The sequence below is a fragment of the Danio rerio genome, chromosome 19, assembly GCF_049306965.1.
Source record: "Danio rerio strain Tuebingen ecotype United States chromosome 19, GRCz12tu, whole genome shotgun sequence".
NCBI classification, from domain to species: domain Eukaryota; kingdom Metazoa; phylum Chordata; class Actinopteri; order Cypriniformes; family Danionidae; genus Danio; species Danio rerio.
The window spans coordinates 1,795,001-1,812,750 of record NC_133194.1 but is presented as its reverse complement, the minus strand read 5'-3'; the positions used below and the strand labels follow the sequence as shown (position 1 = coordinate 1,812,750).

The 17,750-nt window shown below is 35.1% G+C and overlaps 1 protein-coding gene across 2 annotated transcripts in view; it reads right to left on the bottom strand.

The window, feature by feature from the left end:
• trpn1 (transient receptor potential cation channel, subfamily N, member 1) overlaps positions 1 to 17,750 on the bottom strand; it is a 49,708-nt gene that overhangs the window by 21,725 nt on the left and 10,233 nt on the right. For both annotated transcript variants that reach the window (XR_012394486.1, NM_183349.1), the window contains 12 exon segments: positions 17,608 to 17,703; positions 15,662 to 15,775; positions 13,675 to 13,779; positions 10,114 to 10,212; positions 7,692 to 7,793; positions 7,384 to 7,485; positions 4,947 to 5,045; positions 3,320 to 3,520; positions 2,148 to 2,249; positions 1,907 to 2,005; positions 611 to 739; positions 212 to 340 (listed from right to left, as the gene is read on the bottom strand). Coding sequence is in view for 1 of the 2 variants with exons in the window: in NM_183349.1 (NP_899192.1) it covers positions 212 to 340; positions 611 to 739; positions 1,907 to 2,005; positions 2,148 to 2,249; positions 3,320 to 3,520; positions 4,947 to 5,045; positions 7,384 to 7,485; positions 7,692 to 7,793; positions 10,114 to 10,212; positions 13,675 to 13,779; positions 15,662 to 15,775; positions 17,608 to 17,703 (1,377 nt within the window). In the remaining variant the exon portion in view is untranslated.

Genomic DNA, 17,750 nt, shown 5'->3' with positions numbered 1-17,750 from the left:
GATGTAAAGTGATAACAATTTGAGTTAGCTTTTTTCTAATGCTTAGATACAACACACACAAGTCAAAGACATTTAATATAACACAATTTAGATTCGAATTAATTCTGTTTCAAAATGCCACAGTCACACATTGCATCTGAGATAACTATACACACACACACACACACACACACACACACACACACACACACACACACACACACAGACAGACCTGTCGTGTGACTGCAGTGATGTCAGCCTGATGCTCCATCAGGATCTGGATGATGGTAATGTCCTCCTCCGGCTGATGAAGCGCATCCGTCCTGAGCTCTGCTGCCAGATGAAGCGCCGTCTCTCCGTCCTGCACAGTTCACACTTTTACTCACATCCAGAGGACAAGAAATAACAGTCCAAACACTTCGGGAAACCACTTTACAAATGTCCCCACAAGTATAGTAATACCAGTGAATTGTGCCTTTTAAAGTATTTTAATGATTTAAAAATGCAGATGTGATTTCAGGGTTGGGTTTATGGTTAGAGGAGAGTATATAGAGTATGCACAGTATAAAATCCTTACATCTATTCCCCATAAAGATAGCAGTATAAGAGTGTGTGTGTGTTTAAGTCTGACCTGGTTGCCTTCACACACGCAGAGTTCTGCATCCCGTCGGCTCTTCTCATTGGTCAGAAAAGTTAGAATCTCCTGCACCACATGAGCGTGACAGTGACGCACCGCCACATGCAGAGGACTCTCTCCAACCTCAATAAAGAAATCACAATTATTTTATACACAGATATATAATCTATAATACAGAAGGTCAAATACTGAACACAAGTCACACTATATCAAGAGAAAAAAAGCAAATATTTTAACAAATGTGCTTTTTTAAAGAGAAGGGTGTTGGATTAATACATATAGATCAAATTTAAAGCATATAAAAAATAAAGAACATATTTTCTAAGTGTTATTGGTTATTATAATAATTAATGAATGAATGGAAATAAAAGAATGCAAAAACGTACACGTTTAACTAAAAAAAATTAATTAAAAACAAGCTAAAAAGACAAATAATTTGACATATTATAAAATATTTTCACATTAAGAAAATCGTAAACATGTAAAAACACACAAACAAATGAACAAATAAATTAATTAATTAGTTAATAAATTATGTAATTAAGTAAAAATAATTTTTTTTACATATTATAAAATAATTTACATAAGGAAAAATGCGCATTTGTACAAATAAATAAATAAAACTAACAAATGAACTAAAAATACATAAATAATTTTACATAAAAAAGAAAATGAATAAATAAAATCAACAAATAAACTACAAATATATAAATAACTTTACATACATAGATAAATAAAAAACAAATAAATAAAACCGACAAGTGAACTAAAAACACATAAATAATTTTAAATAAATAAATACAACTAAGAAATAAACAAAAATATATATAAATAACTTTACATAAATAAATAAAACTAACAAATGAACTACAAATACATAAATAATTTTACGTAAAAAATAAATAAATGAATACAACTAAGAAATAAACTAAAAATATATAAATAACTACATAAATAAAAAAATAAAATAAAAACTGACAAATTAACTAAAAATATATAAATAATTATAAATAAATAAATAAAAATAAATAAATAAATAAATAAAACTAACAAATGAACTAAAAATACATAAATAATTGTAAGAATTTGACATAACATAAAATATTTTAACATTAAGGAAAAACATACACATGTATAAACATGTAAATGAATAAACCAAAGATTAGAATTTTACATGTTTATAAAATATTTTCTACACATTATAAAATACCATTTACATTAAAATGGTCAAAATTCCACATTTGATAATTAATTAATATCGCTAGTTTAATGTGTGTGTTATGTGTGTACCCTGGATCTCCATCTGGGGTCTCCTCCCTCCTGAATGAGGGCTCTTATCATCTGCAGAGAGCCGTGCCGTGCTGCCACATGCAGAGCTGTCTCTCCGTTCTGCAACACACACACACACACACACACACACACACACACACACACACACACACACACACACACACACACACACACAGCAGCTCTGCAGTTTACAGGGGACTTCAGCTCAGTTAGACTAATAAATATCAGTGCCTCGTCTGACCTCCTGCTCTGCGTTGACCTCCGCTCCGCTCTTCAGCAGCATCTCTGCCGCACGCTCACCCTCCTTCACCCTCGCTGAGATGTGGAGAGGAGTTTCCTGAGCCTGAGTCAACACACACATACATAGAAACATGCATAAACACACACGTGTATATACACACACACATGCATAAACACACACACATCCACAAACATAAACACATGCACACACAAACATGCATAAACACACACACACACACACACACACACACACCTGTACACACACCTGTAGACACACAGATGCAAGCATAAACACATGCATACACAAACACACACACATACACACCTGTACAGACACACACACTCAAGCATAAACACATGCATACACAAACATGCATAAAAACACACACACACACACACACACACACACACACACACACACACACAACTGTACACACACACACACACACACACACACCTGTACACACACACCTGTAGACACACAGATGCAAGCATAAACACATGCATACACAAACACACACACATACACACCTGTACACAGACACACACACTCAAGCATAAACACATGCATACACAAACATGCATAAAAACACACACACACACACACACACACACACACACACACAACTGTACACACACACACACACACACACACACACACACACACACACACCTGTACACACACACCTGTAGACACACAGATGCAAGCATAAACACATGCATACACAAACACACACACATACACACCTGTACAGACACACACACTCAAGCATAAACACATGCATACACAAACATGCATAAACACACACACACACACACACACACACCTGTACACACACACGCAAGCATAAACACATGTATACACAAACATGCATAAACACACACACACACACACACACACAAACATAAGCACATGCATACACAAACATGCATAAACACACACATACACGCGTAAAGGCATGTGAGTGTATGTGAACGTGTGTGTGTGTGCACGGAAGTATGTGTGTGAGCATGTGTTTGTGTGTGTGAGCACTTCAGTGTGTGTGTGTGTGTTTGTATATGTACGTGTGTGTCTGTGTTTGTGTATGTGTGTGTGTGTGTGTGTGTTTGCGTGTATCATTTGTGTGTCAGTGCAAATGTGTGTGTGTGTCTGTGTGTGTGTGTGTGTCAGACCTTTCCTCCTCTGAGCTGCACGTGCGCACCGAAGCCCAGCAGCATCTGCACCACCTGCGGTCTGCAGTTCTCCACCGCGATGTGCAGCGCCGTCTGTCCGTCTCGCGCCGCCGCGTCCACATGCGCCCCCTTCTGGAGGAGAGCCTTCACTACAGCTGTGTGTCCGCGCTTAGCGGCCGCATGCAGACACACTGCTCCAGACTGACAGCACACATACAAACACACCATCATCACACTGATATTCCAAGGGGTGTAAACACAGGTGTGTGTCAGCAGTGTGTGAATATCTCCAGCTTCTAATAGTAAACATGTATTAATTCTATTATTTATAATCAGACTTGATTAAAACAGTTTACAGAAACACTTTGATTGACATTCTCCCTTTGTATGATGTCATCAGAGGAAAAGCCCCGCCCACTAGTGACCATCTCTCCCTCATCAGCATATGATGTTAGTCTTTGAATCTGCCACTATGCTGACACACAGGCATCTGTAGCTCCGCCCTCTTCTATAAAGAGCACAATCTCATTTGCATTTAAAGCGACAGTCACCAAAACACCACAATTAGGATCAAAGCCTAAAAGGGTCAGTTTCAGAGAGTTATTAAACATTATTAGTGTGGTATTTTAAGCTAATTCACACACACACACACACACACTCTAGAGACATTGCTTAACCCTTTAGGGTCTGAGGTGATTTTGAGGCTCATAAGACGTTTTGACATGCCTGACATTTGTGTGTATTCCAGCTACTTATTACATAGTACTGGCCAACATGTATTTTTTGTATACAGCACAAACTGTGCTACAATAATATGTGAGAAATACTGATGAACATGCTTGCTTTTTTTTTTTTAGAAAAAAAAAATATATTATGCGTGGTAAGTAGGTTTTGGAGAAATAAATGTAGCTGAAATAACGTCCAAAAAATGGACCTGGTTATGAGCAACCAGTCTTGTAGGCTAGAATACTTACTTCCCAATTATGTAAAAATTATTCTGTTCTCTCATTCAAAGAAAACATTACAATGGTTTACATTTTGCAGTCTGTTTTGTATGCGTGGGAGTGACGATAGTCATAAATAATTCACACCTGGAGAGACAAAAGACACTCCCCCACTGGCTAATGTTCACCCATCAAGGGCAGTGTAAAGCAAAGTCCAGCTGCAGAAGCTAGCCCAAACGAAATGCTTGTTGTATTGCTTGCTGTATGATGACCATGTAAACACTCTGGGTAAACAACGTATGTGCACATATAAAGCATGCACAAAAATATATTTGAAATGGTATAAAACGTGTTTGCAAAACGTTCTTGTGCATTAATCCAGCATTTAATAATAATTTCTGAATGACTCTGAGACACTGAAGTAAAGCTGAAAAAGCTTTAAACGCAAGAATAAATAATATTTTAAACATGAAAAACAATTACTTTAAATCAAAATAATATTTTTATGTATAATAATAGGCCTAACTGGTGCTTTTTGTAAATTTATTGACACTTTGGATAATGCCACTATACCTATTTTTGACTGTCTCTGTCTCCTGAATCACACACTCAGCTTCAATTCTCGTGAAACTATCATTCTTAATATATTTGTTGTGTTGAGATGTGATGTGCGTGTTGATCACCTTGTTGGGCATGTGCAGCGGGACGCCCTTCCTCAGGAAGCTGAGAGCAGTGGTGGGATGACCGCACTGAGACGCGATGTGCAGGAGAGTGTTTCCATCCTGAACCCAGATCAGCAGAGAAGTGTACAACACACAGATATCACGCGTTCAGAAGACTTAAAGAAACCTTAAAGTCATAGTGCACCCAAAAATGAAAATTCAGTCATCCTTTACTCACCCTCTGCTTGTTTCCAATCCTGTTTTAGTTTCTTTTTTTTCTGCTGCTTAACACAATGATATTTTGAACAATGTTGGAAACCAGTGGCCATTTATGGAGACAGTGTTTTTAATTATGGCAACTGGTTTCCATCATTCTTCAAAGTATCTTCTTTTATTTTCAGCAGAATAAACAAACTATTAAAAAAATAGACTTAAGAAAGCTGGAAATCACTTATGGCTCAACAAATAATGTGTTCATTTTAATTTTTGAGTGAATTATTACTTTAAAAGGTGCACTGAGCAATATTTGAAAGTCTTTAAACACACCGGTAGCCAATCAGCAGTAAGGGGCGTGTCTAGCAACAATAGCAGAGTCATGAAAAAAGGTGTGGTCTCGTTTGGTCATGGGCATTTGTTTTTAAAAACAATTTACAGCCAATCAGCAGTAAGGGGCGTGTCTAACAATAGCAGAGTTATGAAAAAGAGGCGTGGTCTTGTTTAATTATGGGCATTTGTTTTTAAAAACAATTTACAGCCAATCAGCAGTAAGGGGAGTGTCTAACAATAGCAGAGTTATGAAAAAGAGGCGTGGTCTTGTTTAATTATGGGCATTTGTTTTTAAAAACAATTTACAGCCAATCAGCAGTAAGGGGGCGTGTCTAGCAACAATAGCAGAGTTATGAAAAAGAGGCGTGGTCTTGTTTAATTATGGGCATTTGTTTTTAAAAACAATTTACAACCAATCAGCAGTAAGGGGCGTGTCTAGCAACAATAGCAGAGTCATGAATAAAGGTGTGGTCTCGTTTGGTCATGGGCATTTGTTTTTAAAAACAATTTACAGCCAATCAGCAGTAAGGGGCGTGTCTAACAACAATAGCAGAGTCATGAATAAAGGCGTGGTCTCGTTTGGTCATGGGCATTTGTTTTTAAAAACAATTTACAGCCAATCAGCAGTAAGGGGAGTGTCTAACAATAGCAGAGTTATGAAAAAGAGGCGTGGTCTTGTTTAATTATGGGCATTTGTTTTTAAAAACAATTTACAGCCAATCAGCAGTAAGGGGACGTGTCTAGCAACAATAGCAGAGTTATGAAAAAGAGGCGTGGTCTCGTTTGGTCATGGGCATTTGTTTTTAAAAACAATTTACAACCAATCAGCAGTAAGGGGGCGTGTCTAGCAACAATAGCAGAGTTATGAAAAAGAGGCGTGGTATCGTTTGGTCATGGGCATTTGTTTTTAAAAACAATTTACAGCCAATCAGCAGTAAGGGGCGTGTCTAGCAACAATAGCAGAGTTATGAAAAAGAGGCGTGGTCTTGTTTAATTATGGGCATTTGTTTTTAAAAACAATTTACAGCCAATCAGCAGTAAGGGGCGTGTCTAGCAACAATAGCAGAGTTATGAAAAAGAGGCGTGGTCTTGTTTAATTATGGGCATTTGTTTTTAAAAACAATTTACAGCCAATCAGCAATAGGGGGCGTGTCTAGCAACAATAGCAGAGTTATGAAAAAGAGGCGTGGTATCGTTTGGTCATGGGCATTTGTTTTTAAAAACAATTTACAGCCAATCAGCAATAGGGGGCGTGTCTAGCAACAATAGCAGAGTTATGAAAAAGAATCGTGGTATCGTTTGGTCATGGGCATTTGTTTTTAAAAACGATTTACAGCCAATCAGCATTAAGGTGCGTGTCTAGCAACAATCGCAGAAATAGAAAAAGGGGCGTGGTCTCATTGGCTTACGGACAATTGTTTTTTTTTAATTTGCAGTAAGTTGTGTGTCTACTAAAAATAGTGGTGATAACAAATGGGGCGTGGTCTTGTTTGGTTATGGGCATTTGTTTACACCCAATCAGGCATTTGTTTACAACAATTTACACCCAATCAGCAGTAAGGGGCGTGTCTAGCAACAATAGCAGAGTTATGAAAAGGAGGCGTGGTCTTGTTTGGTCAAGGGCATTTGTTTTTAAAAACAATTTACAGCCAATCAGCAGTAAGGGGCGTGTCAAGCAACAATAGTAGAGTCATGAAAAAAGGCGTGGTCTTGTTTAGTTTATGGGTGCTTGTTTTCAACACACTTGCAGCTAATCAGCAGCAAGGGGCGTGTCTAGCAACAATAGCAGAGATAACAAAAAGAGGAGTGGTCTTGTTGGGTTATGGGCGTGTTTGTTTTTAGTTAATGTTAGAGTGTGTGTGTGTGTAGATATCTCAACAGTACTGTATGATACTGTATGTGAGCGAGTCACCTTGGTTCTTGCTAACACACAGGACCTGAATTTCTCGGTGAGGATCTCCACTACATTGGTGTGTCCCCGCTCTGCTGCGATGTGGAGAGGAGATCTGTCCATCTGACACACAAACACACAACTCTGTTAACAAAACACTGCGCTGACAGACACATTTTATAGACACTTTTGAAGGTTGGGGTTTGCAAACCTCCATCATTTGGGAAATATTTGAACATTGAACATTCACAGAAGGGCGAATAATTCAGACTTCACCTGTAGACGTAATCAGGGAAACATCTGTGAATCTCTGCTAATAACAGTCTCACCTTGTCAGAGATGTTAGCATTGGCCTTGCAGAGATACAGAAACTTCAGCATGTTCTCGTCTCCTTCATGAGCTGCGATGTGTAGAGGAGTCTGACCTTCATCCTGTCCACAAACAACACACACAAACCACACACTTACAGCATCTGTATTCATCTGCATTGATCTGTCAGCTGTAAATAATGTGTGAGACTCTCTGATGAATACTGAGAGACGAATAACTGATCAGAAGCACTTAAACATCCCACTGAAACACAAGCTGGCAGAGAACTCTTCTGTTCACATATACTGATCTACACACAATTCAGCCCAGTGCAAGGTTCACACAGAAAACTACACTAATAAAACAAGACTGGCATTGGAAAACTGCGTACACTTATATAAAATAACAGATTACTAACTTACAAAACAACATCAAGGCCACATTGTGAATTTTCATTTAGTTTAAGTACTTAAAACGAATGCCAAAAAATTAACTATAATAATCATTTAGAGGTATGGTTGTTAGAGATGTGGAGTCAGAATTTGGCCTCAACAATGAGAGCATGGATCATCCTGCCTTGTATCAGCGGTTCAGGCTGGTGGTGGTGGTGTAATGGTGTGGGGGAGATTTTCTTTGGGTCCATTAGTACCAATTGAGCATCAACGCCACAGACTACCTGAGTATTGCTGCTGACCATGTCCATCCCTTTATGAGCACAGTGTCTCCATCTTCTGATGGCAGCAGGATAACGCATCATGTCATAAAGCTCAATCATCTCAGACTGGTTTCTTGAACATGACGATGAGTTCACTGTACTCAAATGGCCTCCACAGTCACCAGAGCTCAATCCAATAGAGCAGCTTAGGGATGTGGTGGAACGGGAGATTGGCATCATGGATGTGCAGCCGACAAATCTGCAGCAACTGTGTGATGCTATCATGTCAATATGGAGCAAAATCTCTGAGGAATATTTCCAGTAGCTTGTTGAATCTCTGCCACACAAGATTAAGGCGGTTCTGAAGGCAAAAGGGGTCCAACTACAGTAGTTACTAGTAAGGTGTACCTAATAAAGTGGCCGTTGAGTGTGTGTGTGTGTGTGTGTGTGTGTGTGTGTGTGTGTGTGTGTGTGTGTGTGTGTGTATAGAAACAAGATAGAAACAAATATAGAAACAAAAATCAAAACAAATAATTAGGTAATAAACTTCAAAATTAAGATAAAAATTACTAATATTTAAAAAAAAAAAATTTATATAATAACATATATATATATTTTTTAAATTACCACATTTATTATAACCAACATTGTGTTTTTGGTTTTTCATCTTTAATGTTTGGCAGTAGTATGTATTTATTAAGAATTCCGCTGTCAATAGCAGCAAAAAAAAATCCACGATGATGGTGATTTGCCATAACAGCTTAAAATTTAAATTAAAAAAATCGAATTTGAAAAATGTATAATTTGTAACACTAGCAAATGAATCGAATAAATTGTTATTATTGCATTTTGATTAGATTACTGCAAATTAATTTTATATTAATAAAAAATATAATTTTGACATAAAATTATATACTGCAAATTTTAAATTAAACATTTTAAAAATATTTTATTTAGATATTTTCTTGAAGAATCCTTTCTGGTAAACTGAAAACACACACACACATATACATATATACATATATATATATATATATATATATATATATATATATATATATATATATATATATATATATATATATATATATATATATATATATATATATATTAACATTTAAAGAAGCAAATAAGAAAAAGACTATATTGTTAACAAAAAAACTATATTTGAGAGGCTAAAAATAATAGGCCACATATTTATAATAAATGCTATAATTGCACACATACTGTAAGTGACACTGTAGTAGAGCAGGATCTGTCTGAGCTGAATCTACAGGGATAATGGTGACGGATGTTTTGGAGACACTGATGGACTGTTTTCCTCCAGACGGGGGGAAGAGAGCACCATTAACATGGAGACAGATATTGTGAGCAATCAAAAGGGCCGATGAATGTCAACAATGCCCTCGAGTACAAAAATCTGCCTGTTCCTTCCTCAAAACGCCTCCAAAATCCATTATCTGACTCCTGTCCATTAACTGTGTGTACAACTGTGTGAGATCACATCTACTCCATTACTCTGCTCACGTCTGACTTCATCTGCTCTACAACTGTTTTGGTAAATACAGCAAAACACATGCGGTAATCTGGGTGTGAAATATACTTCACAGGAGAAAATACTACAGACAGATAGGCACGCTCACAAACTATCTACAAATTTTTGACTTTTGCACAAATGAAAGCTCAATAAAATTTATAAGGCGCATCAGGACATTGACTCAAAGCACAGGCGATATAAACACCAGATAAGCGTTCTGAAAGTGTCTTTGTTTCAGCGTTTTGCTTACATTCTGAGAATCTGGATTGGCCCCGAACTCCACCAGGATTTTGGCCATCTCTACATCTCTCCGTCTGCAGCAGATGTGAAGCGCTGTGTCTCCATTTGCCTGCAAACACAGTCCAGCCATCAGAACACAAACCAGATCCAGTCAACTGGGGTGATTCTATAGTTGCTATGGTAACACAATGACTAAAGTAACTTATCTTTTGTCATTCTATATTTGCTAGGGTAACAACAATTACAGTAATTAATCTGTTGTAGTTGTGTAAATTGCTTCCTTGTCCTCATTTGTAAGTCGCTTTGGATAAAAGCGTCTGCTAAATGACTAAATGTAAATGTAAATGTTGTGATTCTACAGTTGCTATGGTAACACAACAACTAAAGTAATTCATCTTTGTTGGTGATTCTATAGTTGCTATGGTAACACAACAACTAAAGTAATTCATTTGTTGTGGTGATTCTACAGTTGCTATGGTAACACAACAACTAAAGTAATTCATTTGTTGTGGTGATTCTATAGTTGCTATGGTAACACAACAACTAAAGTAATTCATTTGTTGTGGTGATTCTATAGTTGCTATGGTAACACAACAACTAAAGTAATTCATCTTTGTTGGTGATTCTATAGTTGCTATAGTAACACAACAACTAAAGTAATTCATTTGTTGTGGTGATTCTACAGTTGCTATGGTAACACAACAACTAAAGTAATTCATTTGTTGTGGTGATTCTATAGTTGCTATAGTAACACAACAACTAAAGTAATTCATTTGTTGTGGTGATTCTACAGTTGCTATGGTAACACAACAACTAAAGTAATTTATTTGTTGTGGTGATTCTATAGTTGCTATAGTAACACAACAACTAAAGTAATTCATTTGTTGTGGTGATTCTATAGTTGCTATGGTAACACAACAACTAAAGTAATTTATTTGTTGTGGTGATTCTATAGTTGCTATAGTAACACAACAACTAAAGTAATTCATTTGTTGTGGTGATTCTACAGTTGCTATGGTAACACAACAACTAAAGTAATTTATTTGTTGTGGTGATTCTATAGTTGCTATAGTAACACAACAACTAAAGTAATTCATTTGTTGTGGTGATTCTATAGTTGCTATGGTAACACAACAACTAAAGTAATTCATCTTTGTTGGTGATTCTATAGTTGCTATAGTAACACAACAACTAAAGTAATTCATTTGTTGTGGTGATTCTATAGTTGCTATGGTAACACAACAACTAAAGTAATTTATTTGTTGTGGTGATTCTATAGTTGCTATAGTAACACAACAACTAAAGTAATTCATTTGTTGTGGTGATTCTATAGTTGCTATAGTAACACAACAACTAAAGTAATTCATTTGTTGTGGTGATTCTATAGTTGCTATGGTAACACAACAACTAAAGTAATTCATCTTTGTTGGTGATTCTATAGTTGCTATAGTAACACAACAACTAAAGTAATTCATTTGTTGTGGTGATTCTATAGTTGCTATGGTAACACAACAACTAAAGTAATTCATTTGTTGTGGTGATTCTATAGTTGCTATAGTAACACAACAACTAAAGTAATTCATTTGTTGTGGTGATTCTATAGTTGCTATAGTAACACAACAACTAAAGTAATTCATTTGTTGTGGTGATTCTATAGTTGCTATGGTAACACAACAACTAAAGTAATTTATTTGTTGTGGTGATTCTATAGTTGCTATGGTAACACAACAACTAAAGTAATTAATTTGTTGTGGTGATTCTACAGTTGCTATGGTAACACAACAACTAAAGTAATTCATTTGTTGTGGTGATTCTATAGTTGCTATGGTAACACAACAACTAAAGTAATTTATTTGTTGTGGTGATTCTATAGTTGCTATGGTAACACAACAACTAAAGTAATTCATTTGTTGTGGTGATTCTATAGTTGCTATGGTAACCCAACAACTAAAGTAATTCATTTGTTGTGGTGATTCTAATGTTGCTATGGAAGCACAGTGTCACCGTTTGCCTGCAAACAAAATCCAGCCATCAGAACACAAACCAGATGCTTCATACAAATCAAGCTAAGACACAAATCGGGTTCAATATTGTTTTAAAACAACTGTCCATCAACATTCACCAGATCCAGGTTTAATGTTATGGATCAGTGAAAAAGGAGGATCTTCCAAACATCTTGTTTTATAAGAAATGTAATTCTGTTTATGCCGGTTGCATGTGTTTTGGTAAAAAAAAGTTTCATTTCTATAACAACAACAACAAAAACAAAGAAAAAAAGTTTATTCAGCCTTAATGTCAAAGTGTGTCCTTTGTACTGGCTGTAACACAGAGTTTTGATTTGGCAAAAAAAATATTATATTATAAAAAATCTTTCGTAATAAAAAGCAATAATACAGGAATTTCATGAAAAAGTTATTAATGGATTTTAATCAACAATATCAGACTTTTAATGAGTATGAATGAGCTTTTAATTACTTAATAAACATAGAATAAATAATAATAGAATAAACACTTTCTTTTTGTGCTTTTTTAAGTTTGAAAGATTAAAAGGTTTGTGCCTTTCCTTTTCTTTTTACATTCATTTTAAACCTGTTTTAACACTTTTTAATCTGTTTTTAGTCATTTTCTACATAATTTTTCATATTATATTTTATGGTTTATTTTATGTTACTTATATTATTAATAATAATAATATTAATAATAATAATAATAATAATAATAATAATAATAATAATAATAATAATAATAATAACTACTACTAATAGTAATAATAATAATAAAAACAACAACAACAACAACAATAATAAAAATAACAATAATAATAATTATCTCCCTGCGTTCGCGTTCCTCCGAGTGCTCCGGTTTCCCCCACAGTCCAAAGACATGCGGTACTGAATTGGGTAGGCTAAATTGTCTGTAATGTATGAGTGTGAATAAGCGTGTGTGGATGTTTCCCAGAGATGGGTTGCAGCTGGAAGGGCATCCGCTGTGTAAAAACGTGCTGGATAAGTTGGCGGTTCAGTCTGCTGTGGTGACCATAGATTAATAAAGGGACTAAACAGACAAGAAAATGAATGGATGAATGAATCAATTCTAATGTTTTTTTTTTAAATAGCTTAATTGATATGCTGTAATCAGACTGTGAGCAAGAATAGTTTACACATATTTTTTTATGCCACTAATATGTAAAAAAGCCATAAAAGAACGTCATTTATTAAACATTTATTTTAGACCCAAATAATCAAGATAAATCTTCACATAGTACCAATTAAAAATGATCAAATGGAAAAATGAACACAAAAATAAATGTTTTTGTACTGCAGTGCTTTGGGTTTAAGAAAAGCGTTCCACTTAAACACTAAATCTGCATTATTGCCGATCAGTGATCAGAGTTTCCACTTTAAGATCCATTCATCTGAAGAAAATGGCATTACATTAAACCATAATTATCTCCGCAAATAGAGAATTAGACATACAGTAACATGTAGCTCAATCCAAACGACTCCACCTCATGTATTTGATGATTTAAAGAGAGCCAATAATAATATCAGTGAGGTCATGTGACTCTTACGGTCTTTGCAGCTCTGATCTGAGGCTCTGATTGGCTGGAGAGTAGCTCCCGAACAATTCCAACATTCCCGGCTTCGGCAGCCAGCAGCAGCGGAAGACAGCCGTTCTGGATTGAGGAAAATATTTAACATCTCAAAGTGGAGAATATTACATTTTACAACAATAAAATAGCAGTAATTAAAAGTACAGAGCAACATCACATTATGGGTTGAACTGATTGAGCTCAGTGTAGTCAAACTTATATGTGTGTGTGTGTGCGTGTGTGTGTGTGTGTGTGTGTGTGTGTGCGTGTGTGTGCGTGTGTGTGTGTCTGTGTGTGTGTGTGTGTGTGTGTGTGTGTGTGTGTTAAATATTTCCAACGCAATCTCACAGGAATTCGTAACTTTTTGATTTAGTGGCTAATTCGTATGAATTCGTACGATCTAATTCATACAATTTAGTACATTTGCTCATCACCCAATGACTGTTATGGTTAGGGGCCACGCCTCCTTTTTTTAATATATTTTTTTATTGGTGTTTAACAAGACAATACATCAAAGGATACAATACAACATAGGAAAAACTACAGATTGCCTTATTTTTCTTATTTTACCACTATCCCCTAAAAATAAACAAACATCCTCTGAAAAAATAAATAAATAAATTAATTAATTAAAAAATAAAAAATAAATTCAAAGAAATTTTTTAAAAAAGATAATAATAATAAATGATCAACTTTACGATAAGAGCAATAAATAAATAAATAAATAAATAAATAAATAAATAAATAAATAAATAAATAAACAAATCACATTAAGGAGTCAATATTTTCTCTTTCCAATTATTTACTGTGTATTAGATCTGATATCAACTGAGCAGGGTAAGCCTTTGATATCGTCTAAAACAGGGTTCCAGGTCTTGTAAAAATATTTAACAGCTCCTGCAAGTAAACATCTTAATTTCTCAAGTTTTATGTAACTAAAGATTTCTCGCATCCACATGTCATTTAATGGAGGAATCACCAGTTTTCATTTGATAAGAATGGCTCGTCTAGCTAAAAGAGTAGAAATAGAAATAACCTGGCGAGATGCAACAGTCAAGTCAGCTCTCTCTGAGATACCACAACGAGCTGTCAAGGGGTTAGGGTCTAGATTTATGCTAACAGATTTATTAAGTGTGTCAAAAACACCAGAGGTTTTTCAATTGGGGACAACTCCAGAACATATGGAGAAGATTGGCAGGACAATGCTTACAACCATGACAGGCATCACTTCTATCAGGGAAAAATTTGGCTAATTTGGCATTGGTTAAATGAGCTCTATGGAGCACCTTACACTGCATAAGGCCATGTCTGGCGCATATAGAAGAGGAGTGGACCGTCTTTAAAATATCCTCCCATTGTTCTTCCGTAATATCAACACCAAGGTCATTTCCCCAAGATTCCTTGAGAGAAACTATAAGATTTTCATTTAGTGTTTTTATTAAATTATAAATTGCTGATATTAAATGTTTCTGCAGAAATCAGTTTTATAAGGGGGTTATACACAGGTGTGTGTCAGCAGTGTGTGAATATCTCCAGCCTCTAATGGTAAACATGAATTAATTGTATTTGTTATAATCAGACTTGATATAAACAGTCTACAAAAACACTTTGATTGACATTCTCCCTTTGTATGATGTCATCAGAGGAGGAAAGCCCCGCCCACTAGTGACCATCTCTCCCTCATTAGCATATGACGTTACTTTTGTTTTTGAATCTGCTACTAAGCTGACACACAGGCATTCTTAGCTCCGCCCTCTTCTATAAAGATCACAATCTCATTTGCATTTAAAGCGACAGTCACAAAAACACCACATGATTAGGGTCAAAGCCTAAAAGGGTCAGATTCAGAGAGTTATAGAACATTATCAGTGTGGTATTTTGAGCTGAAACTACACACACACACACACCTCTAGAGACATCATTTTGTAAAAAAGGCATAATAGAAAGGACACAGAAGTGTTTGTACCTTGTCAGGTGTCAGTCGAGCGTCTTTACTGCTGAACTTGAGCAGGGTTTGCACCACAGCGAGGCCTCCGGTGGATCGAGATGCAGCGTAATGCAGAGGCAGCTGATCATTGGGCTGCATTAATGTGAGAATAAAATTATTACATTATTTTTAGAACCTAAAAAATTTTCCAGTGCTCATGTTAACTAATTAATGCGTTAACGTCTGGAATACAACTGTAAAGTGTTTCCGGAACTGCCACATCACAACACAAACACTCAAATGGAGAATGTAAACATAATCAGCTGCATGTTTTCTAAGCTCATTTCCTGAACACACAGGAAATGCTTTCAGACACGTCTCATTGGTCACGATCATTCAGAATTCAGTGAAAAGTCGTCTCCTTAGATTGTTTCACTGTCATGCCGTATGTAATTTATTATTATTAATGTCCAATGTTTACTCAAAGAAAATTAAAAATAATCTTACTTCACATTTGTGTCTTGTTGTCCAGTTTAAAATACTGAACAGTCTTAAATTAAGATGCATTTACTTCAGATGGAATTTACTGACCCACTACCACATATTATTGCTTAATTGATCGCACTATTATGTCTTTCTTTACTTTTTCATTATTTTATAACCTGCTTTAACACATTTTAATCTGTTTTTAGTCATTTTTATTCTTTGTTTTTATTTTCTTATACACTTGTCTCTTTTGTTCCGGTTTATGTAAAGCACTTTCAATTGCCACTGTGTATGAAATGTGCTATATAAACAAACTTGCCTTGCCTTTAAACAGAAAATGAATAAATATATATATAGGTCTGATTTCAACTGTGTGTGTGTGTGTGTGTGTGTATATATATATATATATATATATATATATATATATATATATATATATATATATATATATATATATATATATATATATATATATATATAAATATAAATAAAGTGCTTAAAGTGACATTTAAAGGCTTAACTTGGTTAACTAGGCAGGTTAGGGTAGTTAGACAAGTTATTTTATAATGATGGTTTGTTCTGTAGACTATTGAAAAATATATTGCTTAAGGGGCTAATAATATTGACCTTAAAATGTTTTTTTTTATTATTATTATTATTAAAAACTGCTTTTATTCTAGCCGAAATAAAACAAATAAGACTTTCTCCAGAAGAAAAAATATTATCAGACATACGGTGAAAATTTCCTGAATCTGTTTAACATAATTTGGGAAATATTTAAAAAATCAAAAAAGAAATCAAAGGGGGGCTAATATATATATATATATATATAAGTTAAATGAAATGACGAGTGCGTGAAGACTAAACAACATAGGTTTTTAAGAACCACTATACGTTGTTTACATCTGTTTTCATTACTCCACAATCAGTATTATATACTGTTTACTTTCATAGATATTTATATATTTACATTTCATAATTATACTTCAGACACTTCTGTGTATATATGTGTATTTATGTGTATGTTGTGTGCATGACTTCACTGTGGACGACAGAGTAAGAATTTCATTGTACAGGGAAACAATAAACAACTGAATTGAATTGAATTGAGTTTATTTGCGTCTAAATTAATCTGAATATACTTAAAAATGACGTTTTCATCTAAAAATGCCACATGTCCACACTATCACTATCAATTCTTTCTGCAAAATGGTCATCCACACTAATAAGATTGAAACAACCGAAAAACGGTGACTTGATATGGACAGAAGGCTGAAAGGAAGTTATATGCGTTTATAACTTAACACATAGATATAAACACAAAAATATGCGTTTTTCAGTGAACATGTATTAGTATGGACATGGTCTGACGAGGGCAACTCAAATAACAGGGAATGACAAATACAAACATGGAACTGAACACAGGAACAAAACCGGGATGGGAAGATTATAGATTATACTTATTTGATCAGTCAGTGTGATGAAGGTGAAGGTCTCACCCCTGCTGGTGAATTGGGGTCAGTTTTTCTGACCAGCAGTTTGACGATCTCGTCTTTGGAGTGAGCAGCGGCGATGTGTAAAGCTGATCTGCCATCCTGAATAACAACAACAACAACAACAGCATTCAATAATTATAGCTATT